Raw genomic sequence first — 27,391 nt, 5'->3', positions numbered from 1 at the left:
AATTGCAGCGAAAGCGGATTCGCGGGGCCCGATCCTGGGACGCGGGGCCCGATCCTGGGACACCGGGCCCGATCCCTGGGTGTTGTCCCGCCCCCGGGGGCACATCCCGCCCCGCAGACCCCCCCCGTGCTCTCCCCAGGCTGGGTCCTTCCCTATAGGAGGGGTACAAGGGGCCTCTGGGGCCACCCGGTGTCCCCGTTCCCACCCCCAGCTTCAAATGTGACCCCCCCAGCAGCACCAGATGGCACAAAAAATAACAGCGGGGGGGACATAGGGGACAAGGGACATTGTCCCTATGGTGGGGGGAAAAAAACAGGGAAGGGGAACCAGCCGCTGTGGCAAAAATGGGGAGGGGGGGGATGAAAAAATGCAGACGTGAGGTTGTGAGTTTTATTGGCTTTAGTGAATCAGCGCGGGGGGTGCGGCTCAAAATAACACGGTCGGGGCTGCGGAGGGAAAAAAGAGCCAAAAAATCCCCAAATGAAGAGCGGAAGGTCCTTAGAGCGTGCGGGGGGGGGGGCAGGAAAACGTCAATAAGGGGAAATGAGAGAAGTCGAGGACGGCGGCGTGTGGGGTTTTTGTTTTTATATACAAGACACATTTATCCATTAAATTTAGAACACGGTACAAAAAAAAAAAAAAAGAAACAAAAAAGAAAACAAAACAAACAAAAAAATAACCAAAACACTTCAACTAATTCATCTTACAATGCTGTTCATATCAATTACTGCTCGGATTCCTAATAATAAGGGGTTTGCTGTAGGCGACTCGCGGCTTCCACTCCTTTGAAGGGGGGGGAAAAATAGGGGAGAAAGGAGTAAAAAGCAATAAAGATCCCCTACGGCAAACGGTTTCAGAGTCTGAATGCAGAGAGAAACGAAACAAACCAAAATAAAAGGGAAAAAAAATACAAATTCTATATTACATACAAGAGGAAAGGGCCGCGGGGGGCGGGGGCCCTGCCCATGGCCGCACGCTCGCCCGCGGTCCCTCGGCGCCGGGGGCTCCTCGGCGGCGAGCGGGGGGTTCGGGGGGTGCCCCCCACCCCTCAGTTGGTGCCCCAGCTGTAGCTGTTGTAGGCGGATTTGTTGGGCTGGGATTTCTGGGGGATGGAGCTGCCTTGGCTGCGCTGCCCGGAGCCGCTCTGCGGGGAGGGAAAAGGACATGGCGGTTATTGGGGAGCAGCGGGATGGATGGGGATGGCGGGTTAATGGCTGAGCCCCCCGGGGCTGCGTCCGTTGGCGGTCACGGGAGCTGCGGAGTGAGAGGCAGAGAGTTGATTGGGTTGGAAAAGCCCCCTCGAGATCATGGAGTCCAACGGTGAAACCGACACTGGCGCTGAACATGTCGCTGAGAACCTCATCTGTGTGTTTAACCCCCTAGGGATGGCGGCTCCAGCGCTGCCCTGGGCAGCCTGTTCCAACACCCACAGCCCTTTGGGGAGAAATCACCCCAAATTAACAACCTCAACCTCTCCTTGAGGCCGTTTCCTCTGCTCCTGGCGCTTGTTCCTGGGGAGCAGAGCCCGACCCTCCTGGCTCCAAGCTCCTTTCAGGCAGGTCAGAGATCAGAAGGTCTCCCCTCAGCTCCTGTTCTCCAGCTGAACCCCCAGCTCCCTCAGTCTCCATCACATTGTGCTCCAGCCCCTCACCAGCTCCGCTCCCTTCTCTCCACTCCAGCTCCTCAAGCCCTTTCTTGGTGGGAGGTGATCCCGCCACCCCTGGGGCCGCCATTCTGAGCTCTGAGGTGATTCTGGCGCCATGTTGAGCCCTGAGGTGATTCTGGCGCCGCCATGTTGAGCCCTGAGGGGATTCTGGCACCATTCTGAGCCCTGAGGTGATTCTGGCGCCATGTTGAGCCCTGAGGTGATTCTGGCGCCATTCTGAGCCCTGAGGTGATTCTGGGGTCGCCCTTTTGATCCCTGAGGTGATTCTGGTGCTGCCGTTCTGAGCCCTGAGGTGATTTTAGTGCCACCATTTTGAGCCCTGATGTGATTCTGGCGCCATTCTGAGCCCTGAGGTGATCCTGGCGCCATTCTGAGCCCTGAGGTGATTCTGGTGCCATTCTGAGCCCTGAGGTGATCCTGGTGCCACCATTTTGAGCCCTGAGGTGATGGCCCAAAACCGTCCCCAGGATTCACGGTTTGGTCTCCCAAGTGCCCAGCGAAGGTCACTGCACTGGTGCTGGTGGCCACCTTGGCCACCTGCCGGCTCACATCAAGCCACCATCACCAACACCCCCAGGTCCCGGCAGCTCGGTGGGGAGGGAAGGGGTCGGGGTGCGTGTGGTGCCCGCGCTGTGTGTTCGTGCACGATGTGCTCAGGTCTCTCTCCTCGCCTGGGGGACACGGGGCTGGACGGGGCTCCTGAGGGGTCCTTGGGGCGGGGGGCACCCCATGGCGAGCGCATGGTGTTATCAGAGGTTCATTACCTGCTCTTCCTGCTGGCGTTGGCTGCACAGTATCATCTGCAAATATGGAAGCTGTTGCAGTACCAGGATATGTAAAAATAAAGGGACAAACTATGACAGTAGAAATCCACGGTTAGAGCCGAAAGGCTACGGCAGCGGGGCCGGGGGTGAGTTCACCCCTTTGTTGCCAAACTGGGGGGAAAGGGGGAGGTGGGATGGATGGTGCCCCTGAGGGTCCTGGTCTGGCAGTGGGGCAGGGGGGTGATGCTGAGCGCCTCCCAAAAACAGCTGAGCGCACCCCCAGGCCTTCCTCACCTCATCCTCCTTCTCAGCCCTGCGTGTTTGTGTCAGTGTGTGTGTCACCGCGCGTGTCACAGGGAGGGGACACCCCAGTGCTGGCTAGGGGGGAATCGGGGGGCTCTTACCTGCCCGTCCTGCTGCAGGTGGTGGTGGAGGATCTGGGAGTGGGGCTGCTGATGCGGGGTGAGGATGTGCATGAAGGGGGTGGGGGGATACGCCGCCGCCGTGGCCGGGTTGATGGGCCCCCCGCTGCCCAGCGCCGACGGCAGGTTGAAGGAGGCCGCCGGGGTTCCAGTGTGAAATCCCTGCTTCTCGAAGGATTGCTGCGGGGAGACACCGGCGTGAGGGCGAGGACGGGGCGATGCTCCCCTGCCCGGCTACACAAGCGCGTGCCACAGAGAACCACAGATAGTTTGGGTTGAAGGGACGTTTAAAGCTCCCCCAGTGTCCCCCCTGCCATGACAGGGACATCGTCACCAGCTCAGGGTGCTCAGAGCCCCGTCCAGCCTGGCCTGGGGTGTCTCAGGGATGGTTCATCCACCACCTCTCTGGGTACCTGGGCCAGGCTCTCACCACCCTCAGGGCAACAATTTCATTCTATTCAGCCTCAGTCTCTTCATTTAAACCATCACTCCTTGACCCATCACCCACTCAAAAGTCTGTCCCCATCTTTTAAGCACAGAAAGGCCGCACTAAGGTCTCCCCGGAGCTTCTCTTCTCCAGCTGAACACCCCAACTCTCAGCCTGTCCCCAGCAGAGCTGTTCCAGCCTCGGCTCATTCCCGTGGCTCCTCTGGCCCCTCTCAGCAGCTCCGTGTCCTGTGCTGGGGACCCAGAGCTGGATATGGTACCCAGGAGGGTCTCACCAGAGCAGAGCAGGGGGGCAGAACAGACAGACTCTGCCTATGGCTCTTCCCAGGCTTGAAATTGTTCTAAAATGGGACAAGCCAAGTGTTTCCCTTCTCCCTGGCTGGCTGCTCCGAAGGGAAGAGCCCACACTGCCCCCCCGGCCAAGCGGCGCCGCGCCGGAGCGCTCAGACACTCACCTGAGTTTTGGAGTAGACAGAGCCCGAGATGTCCGGCACTCCGGTGTTACTGGACGTCACGGACACACCTGGGGAGACGGAATGGCAAGAGAGCGTGAGGCGGCAGCCGCCGGTTCGGGGGTGACCGGCGGTGCCAAGGTTTGGAGGCCAACGTTCTGGGGAGCGGGGTCTTGGCAACGGGAACACACAGAACTTTGGACTGGCTGGGGTCTGGAGACCCCACAGCCCAACCCCGGGAGTTTAAACACACCCCTCTGTAGGTCAGCCAGAGATCAACCAGTGACGCCCAGCACCAGACAAGCAGCACATTCACGACCTCCTTGTGTCTTTGAATCAAGAAGGACGCTTGTGTGTCCTGCACGCTTTCTAGACAAGTTCTCAGGCTCAAATCCGGAATAATTATTGTTCTATTGAGCATGTGCAGGCAGTAAAACAATCAAACAACAAATAATTCAGCAGCTGAAGCGCTCTGATGCGAGTCCAACGCCACAGCCACCGGGCTGCTGGGCACGGAGCAGGACAAGCCTGCGCCTTTTCAAGGAGAATCAAACAACTGCGTCCGTTTTCCACCGGTGGAGAAAAACACGGTCTCCTAATAGAGTTGTGAACACGCCATGGCACTGCGGCAAAGGAACACGGCTCTGCCGGGGCTCTTACCGGTGCTGTACCCGTGCGAGCCGTAGCCGCTGGGCTGCTGGAACGGGGTGGCTGATGCGTTGACGCTGACATTCACACCGTGCTGCTTGGAAGAGGTAGGAGCAACCTGCAGGAAGGAGGAGCAGAGTGAGGAGAGGCTTCCCTGCGCTGAGACGTAGCATTGTTTTGGTTGGAAAAGCCCCACAAGATCAGAGTCCAAGCATTAACCCACCCCTGGCACTGAACATGTCGCTGAGAAACTCATCTGTGTGTATCCAACCCCTCCAGGATGGCGACTCCAGCGCTGCCCTGGGCAGCCTGTTCCAACACCCACAGCCCTTTGGGGAAGAAATTGTTCCTAAATCCAACCTCAACCTCCCCTGGCGCAACTTGCGGCCGTTTCCTCTGCTCCTGGCGCTGGTTCCTGGGGAGCAGAGCCCGACCCCCCTGGCTCCAAGCTCCTTTCAGGCAGGTCAGAGATCAGAAGGTCTCCCCTCAGCTCCTGTTCTCCAGCTGAACCCCCAGCTCCCTCAGTCTCCATCACATTGTGCTCCAGCCCCTCACCAGCTCCGCTCCCTTCTCTCCACTCGCTCCAGCACCTCAAGGGCTTTCTTGGTGGGAGGTGATCCCGCCACCCCTGGGGCCGCCATTCTGAGCCCTGAGATGATTCTGGTGCCGCTATTTTGAGCCCTGGGCTGAGGGCCCCCCAAGTGCCCCCAGGACCGGGATCCCCGCAGTCACTCACAGGGAACACGGCGGGCCCGTACTGGAAGGTGCTGGGCAGCCCCGGTACCCCTGTGTAGTACGGCAGGCTGGTGTAACTGTAGCCGGGAGGCAGCGCGGGGTTCAGGAACGTCTGCTGCGTGGTGTGGTGAGTCTGGGTCTGGCTCTGCTGCGGCTGCGCCAAAGTCGTCGCCGGAGCTGGGGAGGAGGCGTCGCCTCGGCCGAATTTTGTTATATCACCTGCAAAAGAGGAGATGGGAGTGAGAACAGGTGTGTCAAATCCCAGCCCAGCCCAAAGCTGACACACACTTTTGATCAACACAGACTTGAACCAACCCTCTTCCTCCATCTGGTGAGGATCGCAGCCTCTGGACCATCGCTGGCTGATAATGCTGAGCTGCTAATTGATCTTCTCATCCCCGAGAGGAGAAATTCGGATGGAAGGCAATGCCAGAGCAGCTAAAACTGCCTGATGTCAGCCCTTGGATAGATCCAGCAGAGCCTGCATGCTAAAGCTCTTCCTAAGCCCTTCCTAAAGCTCTTCCTAAAGCTCTTCCTGAGCCCTTCCTAAAGCTCTTCCTAAGCCCTTCCTAAAGCTCTTCCTAAGCCTCTTCCTGAGCCCTTCCTAAAGCTCTTCCTAAGCCCTTCCTAAAGCTCTTCCTAAGCCCTTCCTAAAGCTCGTGCATCAGCAGCAGGTCTGAGAACAACTCCTCTCCCTCCTGAGCCAGAGCCGTGGCCCGGGGACCTCGTACCCCCAGCAAAGAGGAGAGTGAAACACCAAAATATCTTCTAGTTGAGGGTGCAGAACGGTCCCGTTTTAGAGCAGACTCGGGGAAGCTCCTTTTGCTGAGCATCTGCTCGGTTTTTCCACGCCAACACTCTCCCTGTTCACAGCTCACGCAGCGAGAACATCTCAGTGCCGCCCCAGCTTGCGAGTCACTCCAGAACGGCCCCAAACGTTCATTATCACCGTCGTTAACTTACAAATTACACACGCCGAGCTCCGAGCTTGGGGCTTCAGCCTCAAAAGCAGCGAGACATCGGCCCCCCCCGGCATTCGGGTCATTTAGTTTGAGCTTTCAAGCTCCTAAATGCCACATTTTGTTTCTCATGAGACTGTCAAGATTAAAAACTTAAATTCCTCCAGATTTTGCGTTTCAATTCTCGGCGTTTGGAAGCGCTGCGTAACCCCTGCCTCACCACGACATGAAAAGCAGTTTTCCCCAGTTTTACACCTTGGATTCTTTCAGCGCTTCCACTGCCACAACTCCCACTCGCCCACATCGTCCCGGTAACGAGCCCCCGCACAATCGGATGATCAAATAAAGGAAAAGCCAAGAATTCAGCTGCTGAAGAGCGTTCCAGACCAAGGGAGGCACCAGGATACAGAACCAGAGCGGAGCTTTTCCCTACCAGAGTACGGGTTGCTGCTCAGGCTGCCGTCTCTTCCAGTCAGCGGGGTGGTGGGCGTAGGGAACGGGATGCTGTAATAATCCTGAGGGATAAAAACAAACCAAGGTTTTTAGGAGCTCGGCCTAAAGATGCTTTTCTGTTGGGAAAAGAGGGATTTTGGGTGCTGGGTATGTTGGAGCATCGCGGCTCAACCAGCCACGCAGAGGCCGATCGGAGCCCGCGGCAACCCCGGCTTCGTGTCGCATGGACCGTCCCCCTCGTCTGGCTATGGGGAGAACCAGACGAGGTCTACTGGTATGCGGTGCACAAAGCGCCTCCCAACAGCCGTACATATGGTACCGCCAAATAAAAGGTGTTCTCATGGACGAGGACGGGCTGCAGGGGCCTGGGAAGCGCCACAAAGGTGACAGGAGGACGGGGAAGGTGCTGCGCGAGGAACGGCTGAGAGAAGGGGGCTCGTCCGGCCTGCGGGCGAGGAGAGAGCTCATCACCGCCCTCAGGATTCAAAACGTGCTACAAAGACGGAGAATCTCTTTTACGAGGAGTCTCACGTTAAAAACGAGGGGCAACAGGTACAAGTTACTCCTGAGAGATTCCCATTGGACACAAGAGGGAAATTCTTCCCCACGAGAAGAATCAGTTGTTGGAATAATCACCCCAGGAAAGTGCTGGATTCCCCAATATTAACTACTTTTAAGATTCAGCTGGGCCAGCTTGTCTAGACCGAGGTTTGGCCAGGAAGGCTTGGACCAAACGATCCTTGTAGCCCCTTCCAACCTGGTGTTTGATGATTTAGTCGCCACCTCTTCCAAGGATCAGAGACACATATCTACCACAGCTCATGGCACCATCGAGCCAAACCGCTGCCTGCGGTCGCCCTGACATTCCCCAGCCCCACCATTGATGAATGGCTGAATAATTAGTGCTGATAATTAGCGTTCCCAGCTCCCCAAGTGCAGAGGAGCGGGTGACGAGCTCCTCGCTGCAGCCACGTCTACCCCGTGTTGCCGGCTCCTCATCTCGGGTACTCACCAACGGGAATCTCGTCTGGAGCACTTGCAAGTCGTCGTATCCATACACCTGTGGCTAGAAAACGAGCAGGAGATGATGATAGGGCCGCGGATGAGATAAAGACACCTAATTTTAGATTAAACATCTAGATAAATGTGAGATAAAGCCAGAAGCAGAGGATCGGAGGCTACAGAATCACCCGGTGTCCACCACCGCGACGCTGCCGTGAGTGGTTTTACAAGCTGCTCAATGAAAAGCGAGCAGCCAGGGCCAGCGCCGCCACTCCAGACCACAATGGCATTGACGCTTCTCCTCTAGAAATTCCTGCTCCCCAACGGCTGGGAAGCCGCAGAGAATCTGCTCCGGGGTGAGGGATTTAGATATTTACACCCCTGGGAATGTGGATTCTCTCTGCTACTGTTTTATGGAGAGCAGCAGGTCCAAATGCTTCCTATCTAAGGGCATTATGGTTTCTTTACACCGCGAAGAGCTGGTGGTCCCACTCACCGGGTAGGCGTGGAGCAACCCCGGAGCCATGATGTACGGGTTAGGCAACAGCGGCGGGACTCCAGGGGGGAGATTGGGAGGCGCTTTTCCTAAAGGAAAGGAAGAGAAACGCAAAGTTCACCTGGGATCAAACAGCAGGAGCCGTCTCTCTTCACCCCCGCGCCCATTCAGGAAAGTACCTGATGTTGTGGCGACGGAGCTGCGAGTGGAGGCCGTCACCGTGGAGTTGCTGCCGAGGCTGAGGCCCAGGCTGGAGACGCTGCTGAGGCTGGAGGAGACGCTCACGACCGGCGCCGCGGCCGCCACGGTGCTGGAGGACGTGGAGAAAGTGCTGGCGGAGGAATGGAGGCTGGACTCGCTCTCCACGCTCGTGTGCTGGGGAAGGGAGGGAAGAGTTAGGGCAGGAATATCGCAGGGTGTTGTCTACACAAAATATAGAGTCACAGAAGCATTTGGGTTGGAAAAGAGCTTTAAAATCATAGAGTCCAAACGTTAAGCCAACCCGTGTCCCTGAGAACCTCATCTGTGTGTTTAACCCCTCCAGGGATGGCGACTCCAGCGCTGCCCTGGGCAGCCTGTTCCAACACCCACAGCCCTTTGGGGAGAAATCACCCCAAATTTCTACCCTCAACCTCCCCTGGCGCAACTTGCGGCCGTTTCCCCCGGTCCCTCAGCCGCTCCATCACATTGTGCTCCAGCCTCTCACCAGCTCCGTTCCCTTCTCTCCACTCCAGCTCCTCAAGGCCTTTCTTGGTGTGAATGGCACAGAATTGAACAGAGAACCCTCCGTCCTCTCTCCACACAACACCCAACGCCGCGGCACAACCGCAGCCCCCGCCGGCCGAGCGCACCGAGCTGAGAAGGGGCCGCACGGCACGAGAGCTCAGCCGCACTCACCAGGAGAGTCGAAGTCGACGTTCGCCCGGAGGATGTGGATGAGGACAGACTGTTCTGCTGCGTGGGTAACGTACTGCGGGAAGAGGAATGAAAGGTCAGCAAGCCCAGGGCAGATCCCGCTCCCCATCCGCTCAGATAGTTTGGGTTGAAGGGACGTTTAAAGCCCCCCAGTGCCCCCCCTGCCATGACAGGGACATCGTCACCAGCTCAGGGTGCTCAGAGCCCCGCCCAGCCTGGCCTGGGGTGTCTCAGGGATGGTTCATCCACCTCCTCTCTGGGTACCTGGGCCAGGCTCTCACCACCCTCACAGCAACAATTTCATTCTATCCAGTCTCAATCTCTTCATTTAAACCATCACCCCTTGTCCCATCGCCCACTCAAAAGTCTGTCCCCATCTTTTAAGCACTGAAAGGCCGCACTAAGGTCTCCCCGGAGCTTCTCTTCCCCAGCTGAACACCCCAACTCTCAGCCTGTCCCCAGCAGAGCTGTTCCAGCCTCGGCTCATTCCTGTGGCTCCTCTGGCCCCTCTCCAGTAGCTCCATGTCCTGTGCTGGGGACCCAGAGCTGGACACGGTGCCCGGGGGTGTCACCAGCGCAGAGCAGAGGGGACAGTCCCCTCGATCTGCTGGCCACGCTCCTTTTGATGCAGCCCAAGATACGATCGACCTTCTGAGCTGTAGTTCATGTGGGTAGGTCATGTCAGAACATGTCCCAGTGTCCCCAAGTCCTTCTCCTGGGGGCTGCTTCCAGGTCCCTCTGGATGGATCCCATCCCTCGGGGTGTCACCTGCACCACCTTGGTGTCACCCACAATCAACCACTCAATCCCACTGTATCATTGATGAGCATGTTTATAGTCCCTGAGGGGCCACCACGTGTCACCAGCGCCCATCCAGACATTGCGCCGTGACCGAACACACGTCCCCGGCTCCTCCCCGCTGATTTCCACCACGGATCCCTCCCGGCTGAGCTCCTCACCTGCTGAGCTGGGCGCTGGTGGTGCTGGGGAGCTCCTCGGCGTGGCTCAGCCCGCCCAGCGCCGTCGGGTGCTGGCTGGCGGTGCTCAGCAGGGACGAGGCGGACACCCCGTCGCTCAGGGGGGCGATGCTGGGGGCGGAGGGGGAGTCGGATTTGACGGCGGGGCCCGTAGCACCTGCGGGCAAAAGGTTTTGGGTGAAGAGCAGCTCCTGGAGAAATGTGGGGCGTCCCTCCTGCCGCCAGCCCGTTCCACCCTGGGGCGGTGACGGCGCTTTCATAGAATCACAGAGTTATTTTGGTTGGTAAGATCAACGAGTCCAACCATAACCTAAACCTAGCGCTAAACCACGTCCCCAAGAACCTCAGCTTTACTCCAACGCCACCACGACCTCCAGATGAGGTGCCTTTCATAAATCAGAGCTAATTATCGTCACCAGGAGCGATCTCCCAGATCCAGCAGCACAAAGCTGAACGTTTCAGAGCAAGCAAACAATCTGAGCGGCAGCAATTAAGTCCAGCAGGGAAAGGACTTGCTAGGAACATAAAGACTTTAATCCAAAGCGAAGAGCGCGAGCAGCACAAGAGGCAGGACGCCCGCTCACCTTCAACGGCCTGCGTGGTTTGTAACGGCGTGGGTTGTACGGAACTGAAACCATTCTGAGGAAAGAGAGAAGAAAATAAAGAGTAGTGGGCGTTGCAGTCGCTGGTTTGGACCTTGAATTTGTGCTCAGCACGAAAGGATTCAATCCTTAAGAGAAAATGAAACCTGTAACCCGAACGCCACCCTGCAGCAGGGTAATTATGTGTGACGCAGTAATTACGCGCGACACGACACACGGCCGGTGATCAACTTAACCGCTATTAACCCCGCTGAGAAATGTCACCACGGGCTCTGGTGGCAGCTCTGGAGCATCACGGAAACACCCGAAAACCACTTGGCTTCCCCCCAGACAGCATTTCAGCGCCAGCACGAAGCTCTTCTCCTACCTTGGGCTGGGTCAGATCCTTCTGGGGCGAGGAGGAGATGGAATTTGGGTACCGCCGCGTCTGGGTGGCTCTCTGTTCGTACAGTGGTCCCTGAGCGCTGTTCTGGGAGGTAAACGTTGCTGTCTGTATTGTGCCGCTCTGGTAACCAGACTCCTGGCTCTGATTGGACGAAATCGTGGAGGAAGATTCGCTACAAAAGGGGAAAAAACACACAAAAAGGTCTTAACATTTTCCTCCAAACCCGCCGCGCTGTCCGCGCTCCAAAATAAAGAGCCCCAAGAAGCAGCATGAAGGCACCACAGGAACAGACTGCGGATGCACCGCGTCCCCACGGCCCCGTTGGCCAGGCAAAAATCAGCCTAAACCACGCGGAATCTGCTCACGGAGCGTCACGCCGGGTGTTTCCCTCCCGTGCTTTCAGCGCCGCGGCAAGAAAAGCGTTTTCTGTGTGAGTAACCGCAGGCCAAGCAGTGGCGGCGCTGCCTGGGTGAGTTTGCCGGCAACCTCACGCTTTGCTGTCGCATACGTTGTCCCCCCTTTGCGCCCACGGCGGAGGCCGAAAGGGTCTACGCGTATGCGGCGCGACGGTGGCCGCGACCCCCGGGTTCCGCCGCTCCGCTCTCACCTGGCCGTGCTGGTGTACAGGCTGCTCTGAGACTGGCTGGCGGCCGCACTCGTGGCGGGCGCCGACTCGTACTCGGCCAGAACGGGCTCCGAACCAAACTGTAACGCTCCGAACTGCAGGTTGAGCCCTGAGATATCCGCCGAGCCGGGCATTTCCACCGCCAGGGCGGGAATCTGCGCAGGAGGAACAACGGGAAGGGGTCAGCGCGATTTGTGTCGTCCAAATCGCGCTTTTCAACCCAAAGCGGGAAGCTAAGATCAGTAAGACCAAGCCCAACCCTTCCCAAAGGGATTTTCCCACAACGCCGTCACCTTCGATGTTAACGACGCTTTCTTCTTTTGCTGCTTCAGCTTCTGCTGGGCCGGCTGGGGACTGGAGGACTGGTTGTCCGAGGAGCCTGGGGACATCTGGGGACCGGGATTGGCTTTGCTGGGCAGCGGCGACGACGAGGGCGCCGGCGCGGCCGCCGGTGCCGTCACCACGGGCGGCTTCTCCTGCATGAACACTTCGATCATGGTGGAGGTTGACGTGAAGGCCTGACGCTTGGCGAAGGGACTGTGCACCGAGGAGTCCGTCGGGTTCTTGAGATCTACAGGAGACAGGAGTTGAAATTAAATCGAGTTGGGACGCTTCTCGACATCAAGAACAAATCGAATTGTTATCGCTCTGGAGCTTGTTAAAACCAGAAAGCGGAGAAGCGCGGAGGGTGCGGGAAAGGGGTTGGAGCACAATGTGATGGAGCGGCTGAGGGAGCTGGGGAAACGGCCTCAAGTTGCGCCAGGGGAGGTTGAGGGTGGAAATTTGGGGTGATTTCTCCCCAAAGGGCTGTGGGTGTTGGAACAGGCTGCCCAGGGCAGTGCTGGAGTCGCCATCCCTGGGGGGGTTAAACACACACAGATGAGGTTCTCAGGACACGGGGCAGCGCTAAATTGAGGTTATGGTTGGACTCCATGATTTTAAAGCTCTTTTCCAACCAAACCGATTTGACGATTCTTCTACGATTATGGTTATGGTTGGATCTCGAGCGGCTTTTCCAATCCAAATCACTCTGCGCTTCTCCACTTCTAATCCCTCCAGCAGTCGGTTCACTGTGAACCTTCACCGAATCCCTCCCGCCCGTGGAGAACGCGCTGCCTGTTTTCGGGGACCCGCGCTGCTCGTCCTCACCGTACTGCACGAGGGACGAGGTCTGCGTGGTGGCCGCCATGTCCCAGGCCGCGGCGGAGCCGCTGCCGGCCGGCTGGCCGTGCTGAGCCGCCAGCTGCGCCAGCGCCTGCGCCGTCTTGAACTGCTCCAGGAACTGTGAACCGGTGGTGCTGCTGCCTTTGGCCTCGCCGACGTCGCCAAAGCCTTTCCCCAGCATGCTCACCTGCCACGGAACACAGTCAGGCATAAATTGGTACAAATATTATTCCTTGCAAACCCCGGACTGCCGATTTGTCTCTTCCTCCGAGCACAAAGCAGCACATGTTGCAAACCAACCAAGAGCAATAGGGGAGGAACGATCCCGATTATTTCCAACAAAGCAGCGCACTTTGTGTATTTAGAGCAGAGAATTCTTGCCGCCCACAAGAAGCCATGGGGCGTCAGAACTTTCTATCTCACATCACGGGGAAGCAAACCCGGCGGAGCGCGGCGCTCCCGTACCATGCTGTGGTGAGCGAAGGAGTTGCCGGAGCCGGGCTGGGCGATGGCGCTCTGCTTGGAGTTGCTGAACACCAGCGGCTGGGCCAGGGAAGGCGCCTGGGCCGGCTCCAGGTTCAGCGCCTCGCTCTCCGTAGACGACGGCGTCTTCCCCAGCAAGACTGCCAGGTCGATTCTGGGCCAAGAACAAAAGCGCGCGGAGGTTAAACACGAGCTCCATCGCATCCCGTTACAGCGCCATTCCGCCTTTATAGCTTCGGCTTTACAAATCTGCACAACTCGCAACTCAAAAGGTCGGTGCGACCAAGCAAAACTTGTGTTTTAAAGCGTTTCTCGCATTAATTTAACACAGCAAAACGCTCCCAAATCAGAAGAACCAGCAGCAGAAAACTCTAATCCAGGATTAGGACCTGGAAACTCTGAACTTTGCCATTTAAATCCACCTCATTGAGCCCTATGGCAAGGTTTAGTCTCAGATGGCAAATTGCTCTGGGACTCGGGGGCAACTCGGGGTAAACGGCAGCGCCGGGGCTGTCACCTCTGTCCGGCTGTGATTGTCACGTTCTCGGCGGGCAGAGGCACCGAAGACACATTGGAGGCCGTGAAGATCTTCGTCTCCGACAGCTGAAAGAGGCAAAAAGAGCCCAAAAGTGAGAGCGGCATCTCAGGATTCCAAGTACAACAAATAGGAACGGAAAGATTCGCGAAATTCGGGTGGTTATAACTTTAAACTTCTCTAACATTTGGCTCCCATTAGAGTCGGCTAATAAAAACCCAACGCTGCATGAATATAAGTCCTCCCTTGATTCAGAGAGGGACTGAAACCTGTTTTCAGAAGGAACTGGAACAAAGGCAGTAAAGTGGGTGATAACAGTGACCGTTCTATCCAACGGAGACACAAAATCTCCACAAACTGCCGCTCCACGGGCGAAACGGAGCGAGAACCAGCGTGGAGTCCGGTCAGCGTATCGAAAAACTCGATCACGCAGGACAGGATGAGACTCCAGGAGATCCCGGCCCGTTCTGGGCTCTTATGAGCTCCAGAAGCAACGCGGCTTATTTATTCATTGCCAGCCTGGCTTAGGCTACGCCTGGAGCTTAGGGAGGACGGGCTCTGCGCTCGCCTCGCTGTGCTGTGTGTACAAAGAGGGTTTGGAGAGCACCTACGTCTTCATTCCAGTCCTCCGTGCCCCATTCTTCTGTCGCCGCCCTCCACGCACCTGCGGGGATAACGACACGGAGGACAATTAACGCGAGGATCAAAGCTTCGCCTTCGAAAGCCGGGGAGCGCCCGGGAGCTTTGCAAGCAGCGCAGAGGAATTGCTATTTGCGAGTTAAAAGCGGTCGATGGTCCCAAGCCGCGAGTCCCGGGGAAGGAAACGGCACCGATCACACGCACCCCGATGCCCAACAGGGACCCCCGTGGCCGCTTTTTGGGCCGTTTTGCCTCAGATTGCGCCCCGGAACAGCTCGTGTCGGCCCAGCCGCTCGGACAAAGCGTCTCCTTCGGGGGTGCGGGATCTCGTCACCCATCAAACCCTTTGGAAACACACGTGGTTTATCTTTCCCCGCCCCGATAAACATCGAAACCTCCACCATCTTCAACTTGTTCCGCCCCTTCTTTCCTTCACTGTTTAACCTCAGTGTTTTACGTGGTGATTTCCGAGTCCATCAGGCAACTTCAAACTTGGTGTGGGAAGAAATCAGTAGCGTTTGACATCCCAAAAAGCCTCAGAGCCAAACCAGCCCCGTTTTGCGCCGTTTGTTTTCAGGCCGCGCAAGCCAGACTAACTAAACCCAACCTGGTTAAACCTGGAAGCATTCACAGGATGGAATAAGTTGGCGTCGGCCCTTTTATAAGTCAAAAAAGCCTTTTAGAGCATAAAAGCAGCACGTGGGGCAGGAGAACAGCGCAGAGACCCACAGAGGTTTGAGGGGGAAGGAAACAACAGATTTATGAGGCCAAAACACCCCAACAACTGCTTGTCTAGAAGATTTAATGCATTAAATACATATATTAGCAGTGAATTATTTTTTCTTACTGTTGGGTTTTGGGTGCTTTGAGTTGAGCTGATTTGAGAGGCTCTTCCTAAGTTGGTTGTTGTAGATTTTTGGGGTTTGTTTTTAATATTCAAGTTAGAACAAAATGAACGGGTTCAAGATGAACCTAAACCCCCCCAATTCTGCACCTCAAAGGAATGTGAATCCAAATAAAACCAAAGTGGGGCAAAACCACCCCGGCAGCGCCGGAGCAGCGGCCTCGTTAAAGATTAACCCGGATGTGAGAACACTTTGGTCAAACGCCATTTCGGGCTCGTTATGGCCATGGATGGCATCTGGTAGCCCCAAGGCAAGTTGGATCTTGGGGGTGAGGACAATTGTTCAACAAGGCTGAGTGCTGGGTCCTGCACATGGGTCACAACAACCCCATGGACGCTGCGGGATGGGGAAGAGCGGCTGGAAACGGACCTGGGGCTGTTGGTGACGGGCTGAACGTGAGCCAAGAGGACACCAGCACCATGGTTGTGCCAGCACTGGTGTGGCCGGCAGGACCAGTGCAGTGACCGTCCCTGTGCTGGGCACAGTGAGGCCAAACCTCGAAACATGGGGGCACTTTTGGGACCATCAGCTCAGGGCTCAACATGGCGCCAAAATCACCTCAGGGCTCAACATGGCGCCAAAATCACCTCAGGGCTCAACATGGCGGCGCCAGAATCACCTCAGGGCTCAACATGGCGCCAGAATCAGCTCAAGGCTCAACATGGCGCCAGAATCACCTCAGGGCTCAACATGGCGCCAAAATCACCTCAGGGCTCAACATGGCGCCAAAATCACCTCAGAGCTCAACATGGCGCCAAAATCACCTCAGAGCTCAACATGGAGGCACCAGAATCACCTCAGGGCTCAACATGGCGTCAGAACCACCTCAGGGCTCAACATGGCGCCAGAATCACCTCAGGGCTCAACATGGCAGCGCCAGAATCACCTCAGGGCTCAACATGGCGCCACCGAAATCACCTCAGGGCTCAACATGGCGCCACCAGGGGTGGCAGGATCACCTCACACCAAGGGACGTTCTATTCTAATTAATCTATAATTAAGATCTCCAACTGCAGGCCAATGAAGTGGAGCGGCCAGGACACACCAGCGAGCAGCCGCAAGCAGAGCCAAGGCGCTGAGATAGTTAAGCCAGACTAATTCCCCTCCTAAGGAGCGTTTTGTCCTGAAGCAGCAAAGAGAGAACCAAAACCCCCGTGGGGACAAGGGCAGGTCCCATATTTGTTGCCCCCTCGGGTGGGACCTTGTCCGCGTTGCTGGGGACACCGAGCTGCTCCGGGTACCGAGAAGCGGTGGCCGAAGTTAAAGATTGACATTATCCGCCAAGAATTTGCGGTTAACCTCTCCCAGTTCACATTCGAGGCGCCAGCATTAGTAAAAGCACAATCAAACCAGCAAATATTCAGTAAAATGAACAAATTAAGAGAGAGGAGAACGACATATCCACAGATATTTCAGGGTTGTTTTGTTTTAAGGTATAAAGTAAAGGTATCCGGGGCAGTTAGTGCACCTGGATGTATCATACCAGGAGCAGTGTCAAATTTTCGGGGATAATTTGCCCCCTCACCCCCAATGAAATCAAGTCCTGAAACAAAACAAAAAAGAGACAAGACAACCAGTGAAATTTTGACTTGGAGAAGCGAAAGGGAGTTTCACCGCCCCCGTTACACTCGCATCGTACCTGTGGATATTGTTAAAGAGACGCCTGCGGCTACTAAAATGGAAGCACAGAAGCCTCTTCAGACCAGATGGTCAAATTTCCAGCGTGTAAAGCTCATTGGCTCAAAAATGGTGGAGAAGTAGAATAGTGGCAGTGCACGATTGCTCCATAAAAAATACCATCGTTCTCAAAACGCCCCACAAATTACTTACAATCAGGGTCGTCTCTTGCGACTCTTAAATCTGAGTTCGCTCGTACTCAAAACGAGCCAAAAAAACGTCATTTTCCACCGAAAAAGAAGGTGCCGGGCAGGTCGGTGCTCACAAACCGCCCAGGGGAGAACGCGCTTCAAATGGGGAAGCGCTGATGAGTTATTTGCAGCCTCATCCTCCAACAGTTTGAGCAAAACGCCAATAAAAGAGAGAACGTTCCTCGTACCAACACCCTGAGCTGCGAGCGACGTTCTCCAGGGGACACAGCGAACCCCGGGGAACCCGCTTGTGTTTATCACACTCGAGTTTTTATATAAAGAGGCTTATAAAAAGACCGAAAAAAGCCTCCCAGAACAAAACCCGCGTCCCCTGTGGGCACCAAACCACTCACTGGTGCCGTCGTCGGGCTCGAAGCTGCCGCTGTTGTTCCACGTGTTGTTGGTGCTGTTCCCGTAGCTCTCGTCCGCGCCGGCCGGCTCAGCGTAGTCGGCAGGGTTGAAAGTTCTATAGGAAACAGGAGGAGGGAAACCTTTATTCCCAATCCCAAAGCGATTTATCAATGCAACCTATTTTACTCGCAGCGGGGCACGTCTCCAAAGACGGCTCTCCCACAGCAGCCCCCCAAATTTAAGTTACCGGGATGCAGTTTTGGCTGTGTGATCGGAACACAAATGACGGACACAAACAGAACTATTCATGCACAAAGAATTTATTGCCGCTGCGGTTTGTACCGGTAAAACTTACCCCATGCCTTGGGCAGAAAATCTTCCCCCTCGCCTTCCAGAACCACCTGGAAAACACAAATTGGGCGCTGCTCAGCGTCTCTTTGGATCCGCGGGTGTAACTCTGCTGCGACCCCAAACCCGCGCATACCTCGGCCTCGGCCGCGGCCCCGTCGCCCTCTTTCCGTGCCTCGTCCAGACGAGCCTCCGCTCTTACCGCCGTCCAGTCCGTTCTCCTGGCCCCGAACTGATAGGTAAAACAACATGAAGACAACGTGAAGACCTCGAACACCCACGTGTGGGAAACCACATCGAGAGCTCTCGTCGCTTCTTTTAAGCTGCCGGTTTCGAGGGCGTCACCCAAGGAATCATCCTGGGGAGCAGCAAACAGATCACACACAGAACCCCACAATGCGAGGGGTTGGAGGGCCCTGGAAAGCTCATCCAGTGCAACCCCCCTGGAGCAGGAACACCCAGCTGAGGTTACACAGGAAGGTGTCCAGGCGGGTTGGAATGTCTGCAGAGAAGGAGACTCCACAACCTCCCCAGGGCAGAGCAGAGGGGCAGGAGAACCTCTCTGACCTACTGACCACCCCCTTCTAACCCACCCCAGGTCCCCTTGGCTTCCTGGCCACAAGGGCCCAGTGCTGGCTCAGCCCACAGCACCCGCTGTTCCCAGCTGGTCTCCCATCCAAGTGCTGACCGGGCCTAACCCTGCTTAGCTTCCCAGATCAGACGAGATGGGGCGTTCTCAGGGTGCTATGGCTGTATATATCACATGTATGTATATATATATGTTCCCCAAGTATATCCTGCTATTACCTGAACCAACCCCTTTTTTCAAGGGCAGAGCAGGGGGGCAGGAGAACCTCTCTGACCTACTGACCACCCCCTTCTAATCCACCCCAGGTCCCCATTGGCTTCCTGGCCACAAGGGCCCAGTGCTGCTCACGGTCACCCCACTGTCCCCCACATCCCTTTCCCCTCCTCCGCTCACTGCGAGGCCGCTTTTAGCCAAAGCCGCCCCCGTTTTGGCACGTACACTCTCTGCCGCGGCTGGTGCCGCGTCCCCGCCTGGGCGGCCCGCCGCGCCGCCGGCTGAAATCCCGCTCCCGCTCCCGGTTCTCTTTGCTCTCTTCGCTGGGCTCCGTTTGGCCGCTCTCCTTCTGCCCCGAGACGCTTTTCTTCTTCCCGACCATCTCCCAGGAATGCTGCAAGTTGGGAAAAAGGGGAAGAAGTTACGCAAAGTCTGAGCGACGCGAGACACAAATACGATGTTACGCGGAATATGGTCCGAGCTCCGGGCTAATAACGAGGAAAATTAATGAGCTAAGGTGTAATATTCTGAAGTTCTGTTTAGAGCTTGGACTCTACAAAGAGCTTGAGCTAAACCGAGACGCCGGAAGGATCCGTTTGATCGGCGGCGGTTTGGAAGGATCTGATATTTAAAGGTTTTTACTGCGCTGGAACATGAGTTGTCACAAAACGAATGGAGGTTCCTCCTACGCCAGCGCTCGCTTGTTCTCGGTGCTGATTTTGGTGTGAGCCCAACAAGTCCCTTTTGGTTCTTGTTATCTTGGCATTCCCGGAGGTTTTGCCCCCAAATAGGCGGTTACGGCCAACGGGGCCTCGCGGGATTCACAAGCCCCGTCCTACCGTGTCGGGGTTGCCCTCCAGCAGCACGTTGATGGCTCTGTTCACGTCGCCGTTGCAGTCGTGCAGAGCGATCACGCACTCGTCCTGGTTCTTGCCCGTGATGTCGATCAGCTGGAGAGAAGAAAATACCGCGCTCAACACGTCGGCGCCACCAAAACCTCAGAGGGGACACAACTTCAATCCCCAGCCAGAAATTCTATAAGGAAACGTCAGCGTTTGGGAGCCTCCCTGGTTTAATTACGTCTCCTTGATGCGAATTAACTGAGGGTGGGAATTTCTGAGTTGCTGGTTCAGCACAACCCAACCTTGTTTGCTCAGGATAAAACCATTTCCCCGCGTTTTGTGGCCGCTAAAAATAAAAGCCGCTCCAAGGAAACTGAGGGAGCGACCAGCCGGGCGTTCTCTCGCCTTCACTTTCCGCACTCACTTGTTTCACCTTCTCCTCAAAGTCGGCGTCGTTGTGGTCCGAAATCATCTGTGCAAGTCGAATCTGTTCCGCGGTGGCCTAAAGAAATGGGAACGGAGAGGGACAGCATGGTGAGAGCAAGAAACCGTCCTGCGGAGGCCACGCTGACATCCCTGGAAAGGAACCGGCGCAACGGGGAGGCGGAAAGAGCTTCTGGAAGCAGAGGAGCGAGGGGAGCGCGGAGAAAGGGACGTTGCGAACAACCACCTAAACTGCAGCTGTTTTGGGGCAGATCTCACCCCAGCGCCACAACGGGGGTGGTTCAGCCACGTGCGTTTGTTAAAGCGAACGGGGAGCGCTAAGATGGGGGGAAAAATAGCCAAGGCGCTGCCTTTACCTGCGGCCGCTGCTTGTGCTGCGTCTGGCTCTGTGTCTGCGTCTGCTCCCAGCTCCCCCGGGCGCGGGTCGTGCCCACCGATGTCATCATTTACAGTATATACAAATAACAGTATTTACAAGGTAGAAGTCTGCGGGGGGAGAGAAAACAGGCTGTTAGAGAGCAGAAAACAACGCAAAACGCAACAGCGGGGCTGAAGGATCGCGTGGCGGGGGCGACCGGCAAAGTCGCCGCGTGTCCCCGCGACAAAACGGCCCCTGAGGTGTTCCACGGTGCAACACGCTCAATAAAACACCATCTGCAGGCAGGTAGGAGCGATCGAGACCATAAAGCCCTTGGGGTCAGGGATTCAACGACTCGCGATGGGCTGGAGCACAAAACGCTGGGAAAACCCTACAAATGGAAAGAAGCTTCGCTTTGGGAGCCGCAGATACATCAGCCACCCCCCTTCTCACCTTCAAAAGAGGGGAAGGAAAAGCTCTCTGGTAATAAGCGGCGCTACAAGCTTGTGGGAAATGGTTTGAAATAGAATCCTGCCCGTTTTTGCTTGTTTGGATTATTCCTCTTAAGTGGAAATACAAAGTTTTCTTCCACTGCGTATTGTAGATGGAAAAGCTACAAGCAAAGCGAACTAAATGCCAAGGAGGAAAAGCAGCCGGTGATGCCATTCGGAAGCTGCTTGGGGTTAAAATCCCTGTAAGAGTCCAGGCTGTGGAGGGTCTGAAATGGGTTTTGTAACGTCGCGCGAGCTTTGGGGGAAGAGCCGAACGCGGGCGGCGAGAACGGGGCCGGCACCGAGCGCCTCGATCCTCCCCAACGCCCCTTCCGCCCTCAAACCTCAACCAGCCCGAGCTTTGGATTTTGGTAACGAGACGGCAACACCTTCACGGCGACGGGGGAAGGAGCCGCCGACAAAACGCAAGAACGAGGGGAACCGTGAGCGAGAAAACCCGACACAAAGCGGGGAAAGCGCCAAACGGGCGTCACCAAAGAGCCCTGGAAGAATTGGGGGGGGTCTTGTGTCCGAATCCACAAGCTGAGGTGTTGGAAACGCTTCCCAACGTCACCATCTTCACATCAGAGTTTTCCAACGCAACCACTCCCGCAAAACCTCCACATTTCCCCCTTTGCAAGTCGCTTAAAAACCACCGTTCTCCAGCTTTGCCACAGGTTTCTTAGCGGGAACCAACCCTATGATGCTGCGCACAGCACCCCGGCTGCATTCAGCACAGACAAAGCCCCCACACTTACTTCATCCCCCTCAGGATGGATTTTTGCCACAGCTCTTCCACTTTGAGGCGTTTCACGCGCAAATGAGCCGCTACACGCACCCGATTTGGCGGCAGAAGCGACCCCGCGCGCTCGCCGCAACTTAATCTGCGGTTTCAACAGGACGCGGTCCCAGCACCATTAAATCAGGATGATTTTTTCTTTAATGCGCCAAAAAAACCCCCAGAATTATAGAAATATCAGCCACAAGCCCAAGTTTAATAAGAGCAATGGGTGTCCCCGGTGAGAGAAGATGACTCGGTCGCTCATTATTTATCCCACAGCTCGCAGGCAACGTTTAACCACAAATCTTGGTTATCCCGACATCTCAACCAGAAATAACCGTAATATGAGTTTACCAACTCAAAACAGTCTTTGTTAAAGTGTTTCACGCTGTTATTTCTATAGACTAAAACTATATATATTCACCAAAAGGTGACTCCGGCCACAGGGAATCGTGGGCGATCCCCACCAGAGAAACCGCGTTGAAACGGCCACGGTTACGTTTCAAAAGCTCATGGAGGATTTGGGGAAAACAAGAAGCTTCACGGCCACAGGTTACAAGACCTTTTCTTCAAAGGAGCTGCACACAAACACGACGCGCTTGTCGTTACTCCTTTTCTCCTCTCCAGGCTACACCGCTACTCGCCTTCTGTGTCCAGAGAGTCCCGGCTACACGCAAGTGCGGAGTCTCCGGAAAAAGAGCTGATACAGAACTGTAAGAAACTGTTCATTTTATTAGAGATTTCAGGGCAGTTACAGTTTTGGAACACGGATCTGCGGGGCACATCTGCTGTGTCAGACCTGCCGGGCGAGTCCCGGCACATCCCAGCCTCAGTTTCCCTTATCTGTTCATACACAAAATCGGTATTTCCATCCCCCTCCAATAACGCTTAATTAGCGAAAGGCTCCGAAAAGGACCGCGGAGGGCAAAGAGTTTCCCTGCAGGAGCCCCCAGAGGAGCCCGATGCGGGGGGCGGGTGATCAAGGCTGCGAACCGAGGGGCGTGCGGGTGGGAGATGCGGGGGATCCCCCCCGGTTCGGTACCGCTGCCCCGAGGGCCCGCGGAACCGGCATCGCCCGGGGATTCCGCCCGGGCCCGCCGGTAACGGCCCCCGGGGCGCTGCCGAGAAAGCGGCCCCGGGAGCGCGGCGGGAGCGGGACAGCGCGGGGCCCATTGTTAGCGCCGGGAGCACGGGCAGCGCCGGAGCCCCGCGGCCCAGCGAGCCCAGCCCGCCGCACACAATGCGGGCGAGCGGCCCGGGGGAACCGGAGGGAACCGCGCGGAACCGCCGGGAAGCGGAGGAGGCCGCAGCCCCCGCGGCGGCGCCAGGCCGGGCCCGCAGCCGGGAGGCGGGCGAGCGCGGGGCCGCTTCCGCCCTCATGGCCGCGGCCGCCATTCCCCCCCACCCCACCGCCCGCCTCCAGGCCGCCCGCCCGCCCTCACCTGCGGCGGCCGCGCTCTTACGCCAGCCCCCGGCTGCGGCCCGGCCCACTAGGCCGCGCGGGGCCCGGCGGGGGCGCGGCGGCCGCCCCCGGAGCGGCGCGGTGGGGCCGGGGCGGGCGGCGGCGGCGCCGGGCGGGCCGAGGGGTGCGCGGCGGCGGCGGAGAACGGGAACCGGGAGGGAACGAAGGCGGAAAGGCGGGATTTAAAGGGGCCGCGCGCAGTTACCGGAGCCGCCTCCGCGCAGCCAACTTTACCTGGGTCTCACCACACTGACAACTCCCAGCGGCGCCCGCCCCCATCACGTGATGCGAGCGCGGGGGCGGGGCCAGCGCGGCTTCACCCACGGCCGTGCGCCGCGTCACGTGAGACGGGCGCCTTCTCGCCTTCGTCACGTGACGCGGGAGCAGCGCGGCCTCGGCGGCCGCCATGTTGTGCGGCCCCGGGCCGGGCCGGGGATGGCGGGGGCCGGGAGTAACTGGTTGTCCGGGGTTAACGTGGTGCTGGTGATGGCCTACGGCAGCCTGGTGAGCCCGCGGCGGCGGGAGCGCGGCTGTGCGGATGGGGCCTCCGTGGAGCCGCGCTGGGGGTGCCCGTGGGGTTCGTGTGGGCCTGGGAGCCGTGGGGCCCGTCCTGGGGGGTGTTTGTGGGGTTGGGGCTGGGGGGTGTTTGTGAGACTGGGGGGTCTGGGGCTCCGGGGGGTTGGATCTGGGGGGTTTGTGAGGCTCATCCTGGGGGGCTCCGGTGGGACCAGCCCCAGGGTGTCCAAGGGGGTTTTGGGGGGTCTGTGGGGCTCATTCTGGCAGGTCTGTGGGGCCCCTGTGATACCGGCCCGAGGGTGTCCGTGGGGCTTCTGTGGGGCTCATCCTGGGGGGTCTGTGGGTCTGGGCTTGGGGGGTCCATGGGGCTCCTGTGGGACCAGCCTCAGGGTGTTTGTGGGGTTTCTGTGGGGCTGGGCTTGGGGTGTCTGTGGGGCTCCCGTGGGTGTCCGTGGGGTTTCTATGGGGCTAGTGAGGCACATCCTGGAGTGTCCATGGGGAACCCCCGGGAGCCGGACTCATGACCCCCATGGGGCTGGGCCGGGGTGTCCGTGGGGTCCTGGTGTGTGTGGGGCAGCGAGGGGACACGAGTGGGAGCCTCTGGGGGGGCCAGGCTGCCTATGGGGCTCCTGACGGCCACGCCAGGTTTGGGGGGGTCTGTGGGGCGCCGCAGTGTCCCCAGGGTTGGGAGGAGGGTGCCGGTTCAGCTCAGTGTCCTGACCCCCCTCCCCAGGTCTTCGTGCTGCTCTTCATCTTCGTGAAGCGCCAGATCATGCGCTTCGCCATGAAGTCGCGCCGGGGCCCCCACGTCCCCGTGGGGCAGCACGCGCCCAAGGTGGGTCCGCGCCCAAATCAGACCTTTCCGGAGCCGCCGCTTCGCTGTGGTGACGAGACGTTGTTATTTCCTGGGTTTCCTGGCTGGTGTGATCCCACAAAGCTCTATAAATGCCTTTTCTTATCAGGATTTGAAGGAAGAAATCGACATTCGGCTGTCGCGGGTGCAGGACATCAGGTACGAGCCGCGGCTGTTGGCGGAGGACGACAGTCGGCTCCTGCAGCTGGAGGCGCCAGGTACCGGCTCCCGAATTGGAGAATCGTTTTGGTTGAAAAAGCCTCTTGAGATCATTGAGTCTGACTGTTAACCCACCCGTGTCCCTGAGAACCTCAGCTGTGTGTTTAACCCCCCCAGGGATGGCGGCTCCAGCGCTGCCCTGGGCAGCCTGTTCCAACACCCACAGCCCTTTGGGGAGAAATCACCCCAAATTAACAACCTCAACCTCTCCTTGAGGCCGTTTCCTCTGCTCCTGGCGCTTGTTCCTGGGGAGCAGAGCCCGACCCCCCTGGCTCCAAGCTCCTTTCAGGCAGTTCAGAGATCAGAAGGTCTCCCCTCAGCTCCTGTTCTCCAGCTGAACCCCCAGCTCCCTCAGTCTCCATCACATTGTGCTCCAGCCCCTCACCAGCTCCGCTCCCTTCTCTCCACTCGCTCCAGCACCTCAATCTCTTTCTCATTGTGAGGTGCTCCCACCACTCCTTGGGCCGCTATTTTGTGTTTTTGACGTGATTTTGGCTCCACCGCTTTGAGGCGAGTGGCCCAAACCCGACCCCGTGCTGCTTTCCCCCCTCCAGGCTGCTGTAACTACCTGTACAGGATGAAGGCGCTGGATGCGATCAGGACGTCGGGTAAGGGCGCTCGGAGGGGAGGGAGCGGGAGGCCCCGGGGTGAGCGCGAGCGCGTTGACCCGTGTCGTGTCTCCCAGAAATCCCGTTTCACGTCGACGGCCGCTACCCCAAGTCTTTAATCGGGAAGAATTTCTGTGCCTACCTGCTGGAGCTGCGCAATTCCAGCAGCTCCTTCAAGGGCGTCCGCAAGGCCCTGATCGACGCGCTGCTGGACGGCTACGAGAGCGCCCGCTACGGCACCGGGGTGGGTCTGCGCCGTCGGGGCGAGTTTTGGGGGTGTCCTACGGGGGGATGGGGGTCACTCGCTGATCTTTTCCAACCCGGATTCTGTTTGCTGCAGGTTTTTGGGAAGCCGGAATATCTGAAGTACCAGGAGGCCCTGAACGAGCTGGCCAATGTGTGAGTGTCGCTGCTGGCGGGGGCTTCGTGGGGAGGGTGACCATGAAAAGAAAAGGGGGGTTAGTTCAGATACTATCAGGATATATTGGGGAACATATATATATATATACATAACGTAATCTATACAGCCATAGCACCCTGAGAACGCCCCATCTCGTCTGATCTGGGAAGCTAAGCAGGGTCGGGCCCGGTCAGTACTTGGATGGGAGACCAGCTGGGAACAGCAGGTGCTGTGGGCTGAGCCAGCACTGGGCCCTTGTGGCCAGGAAGCCAATGGGACCCGGGGTGGGTTAGAAGGGGGTGGTCAGTAGGTCAGAGAGGTTCTCCTGCCCCTCTGCTCTGCCCTTGAAGAAAGGGTTTAGTTCAGACACTATAAGGATACGCTTGAGAAACATATATACACATATATATAAAATATACGCAGCCATAGCACCCTGAGAATGCCCCATCTCATCTGATCTGGGAAGCTAAGCAGGGTCGGGCCTGGTCAGTGCTTGGATGGGAGACCAGCTGGGTCCAGAGAGGTTCTCCTGCCCCTCTGCTCTGCCCAGGGGGTTGTGGAGTCTCCTTCTGTGCAGACATTCCAACCCGCCTGGACACCTTCCTGTGTCACCTCAGCTGGGTGTTCCTGCTCCGGGGGGGTTGCACTGGATGAGCTTTCCAGGGCCCTCCAACCCCTCACATTCTGTGTTGTGAATTTCGGGTTCATTTATGGCAGCACCAAGACGCGCGGCGCCGGCAGCCAGCGGCAGCACCAGTCGGCGGCCAAGGACCTCACCCCCTGCCCCGACGTCCCCAATCCCGCCACCATCCAGGTCACCTACCTGCCTTCCAGCCAGAAGAGCAAACGTGCCAAACACTTTCTGGAGCTCAAGAGCTTCAAGGACAACTACAACACGCTGGAGAGCACCCTGTGAGGAGCCGGCGCGCTCCCGTGTCCCTCGGCGGCGGAGCCGCGTGGGCTGGCGCCCTGTGAACAGACTGATCAGCTTGAGCTTATTTATATAACAAAAGACACGGGTTGCAGCCAGCGCTCTCCTCCGTCTGTCCGTCCCGTCCGCTCGTCCCATTGTTCCGGAGGGCGAACGCTTTTTGTTTTCCCCGTTGCGGGACGGGGTGTAAATAGTTTGGTGCCTGTTTCTCGGCCGCCTCTTGGGCTGCGGTTTCTACTCCTATTTATTGATGATTTTCTCCCGCAATGGGGCGTTTGGGGACACGCGGGGCGGCCGCATCCCCGCTGGGACTGTCCATCTGTCCTGCCGGGGGGTTTCCTCCCGCTCTCACCAGCGCTGACCCCCCGGGGCCGAAGCTCGTGGTCCCCAACGCGTGGCCGTGTCCGTCCCCGCGGCGCGTGCCGGGGGGACCTGCCCCTCCGCGCTGTTTTTAATTCATTGCTGTTTAATAAATGACGGTGACCCCTCGCGCCGCCCTCGGCCTCTGACTGCGGGAGCCCCGCGGCGGTTACCGGGCGCCGTTCTGACCGTTACCAACAGTCGCGCGGTCCCTGCGGCACCGGCCATGGCAGCGCCGAGCAGCCCGAGCCCCGGGCAGCGGCAGGAGGAGGTGGGACAATGGGGGCGGCGGTTTCGGGGGTCCCGGTGGCAGTTGGGGACATTGGGGCGCAACATCCCCCTCCTACAAGCTAAACCCCGGTCCCCCAAACGCGGCGTTTCGGTTGCAGGTTCTGGCAAACGGGAGCGAGGAGTTACCAGAGAGGTAGAACCAGCACGGGCACCCCTGGGGCTGAACTCATTGTTGTGGGGCAGGTGTCCCCC

General features: G+C 57.7%; 2 protein-coding genes across 14 annotated transcripts; one reads left to right on the top strand and one right to left on the bottom strand.

Annotated features, from left to right (window-relative positions):
• Positions 1–550: 550 nt before the first annotated feature.
• On the bottom strand, positions 551–23,294 carry UBAP2L (ubiquitin associated protein 2 like). Of its 13 annotated transcripts, none has more exons than XM_080360996.1 (30): positions 23,256–23,294; positions 20,286–20,415; positions 19,910–19,987; positions 19,483–19,593; positions 18,869–19,037; positions 17,978–18,073; positions 17,849–17,894; positions 17,496–17,608; positions 16,914–16,946; positions 16,743–16,817; positions 14,342–14,394; positions 13,713–13,798; positions 13,178–13,349; positions 12,698–12,899; positions 11,842–12,119; positions 11,531–11,703; positions 10,906–11,095; positions 10,521–10,575; positions 9,919–10,093; positions 8,942–9,014; positions 8,224–8,419; positions 8,045–8,133; positions 7,559–7,612; positions 6,527–6,608; positions 5,136–5,353; positions 4,412–4,517; positions 3,755–3,822; positions 2,835–3,032; positions 2,431–2,466; positions 551–1,144 (listed from the first exon to the last, which is right to left on the bottom strand). In XM_080360996.1, the coding sequence occupies exons 2-30, from the start codon at positions 20,373–20,375 to the stop codon at positions 1,049–1,051; spliced, it is 3,411 nt and encodes a 1,136-aa protein (XP_080217122.1). In that variant the 5' UTR covers positions 20,376–20,415; positions 23,256–23,294; the 3' UTR covers positions 551–1,048. The 13 variants fall into 13 exon arrangements, with proteins under 13 accessions (XP_080217122.1, XP_080217129.1, XP_080217130.1 ...); XM_080361003.1 differs by having other exon boundaries at positions 7,559–7,606; XM_080361004.1 differs by having other exon boundaries at positions 16,758–16,817.
• A 100-nt stretch (positions 23,295–23,394) lies between these two features.
• On the top strand, positions 23,395–27,038 carry LOC308050935 (protein C1orf43 homolog). Its single transcript, XM_080361158.1, has 7 exons — positions 23,395–23,525; positions 24,271–24,372; positions 24,500–24,608; positions 25,164–25,217; positions 25,295–25,461; positions 25,558–25,616; positions 26,335–27,038. Exons 1-7 carry the CDS (start codon positions 23,457–23,459, stop codon positions 26,531–26,533), a joined length of 759 nt encoding a protein of 252 aa, XP_080217284.1. The 5' UTR covers positions 23,395–23,456; the 3' UTR covers positions 26,534–27,038.
• Positions 27,039–27,391: the final 353 nt, after the last annotated feature.

Source organism: Nesoenas mayeri, assembly GCF_963082525.1.
Source record: "Nesoenas mayeri genome assembly, chromosome: 30".
Lineage (NCBI taxonomy): Eukaryota > Metazoa > Chordata > Aves > Columbiformes > Columbidae > Nesoenas > Nesoenas mayeri.
This window is presented reverse-complemented; position numbering and strand designations above follow the sequence as displayed.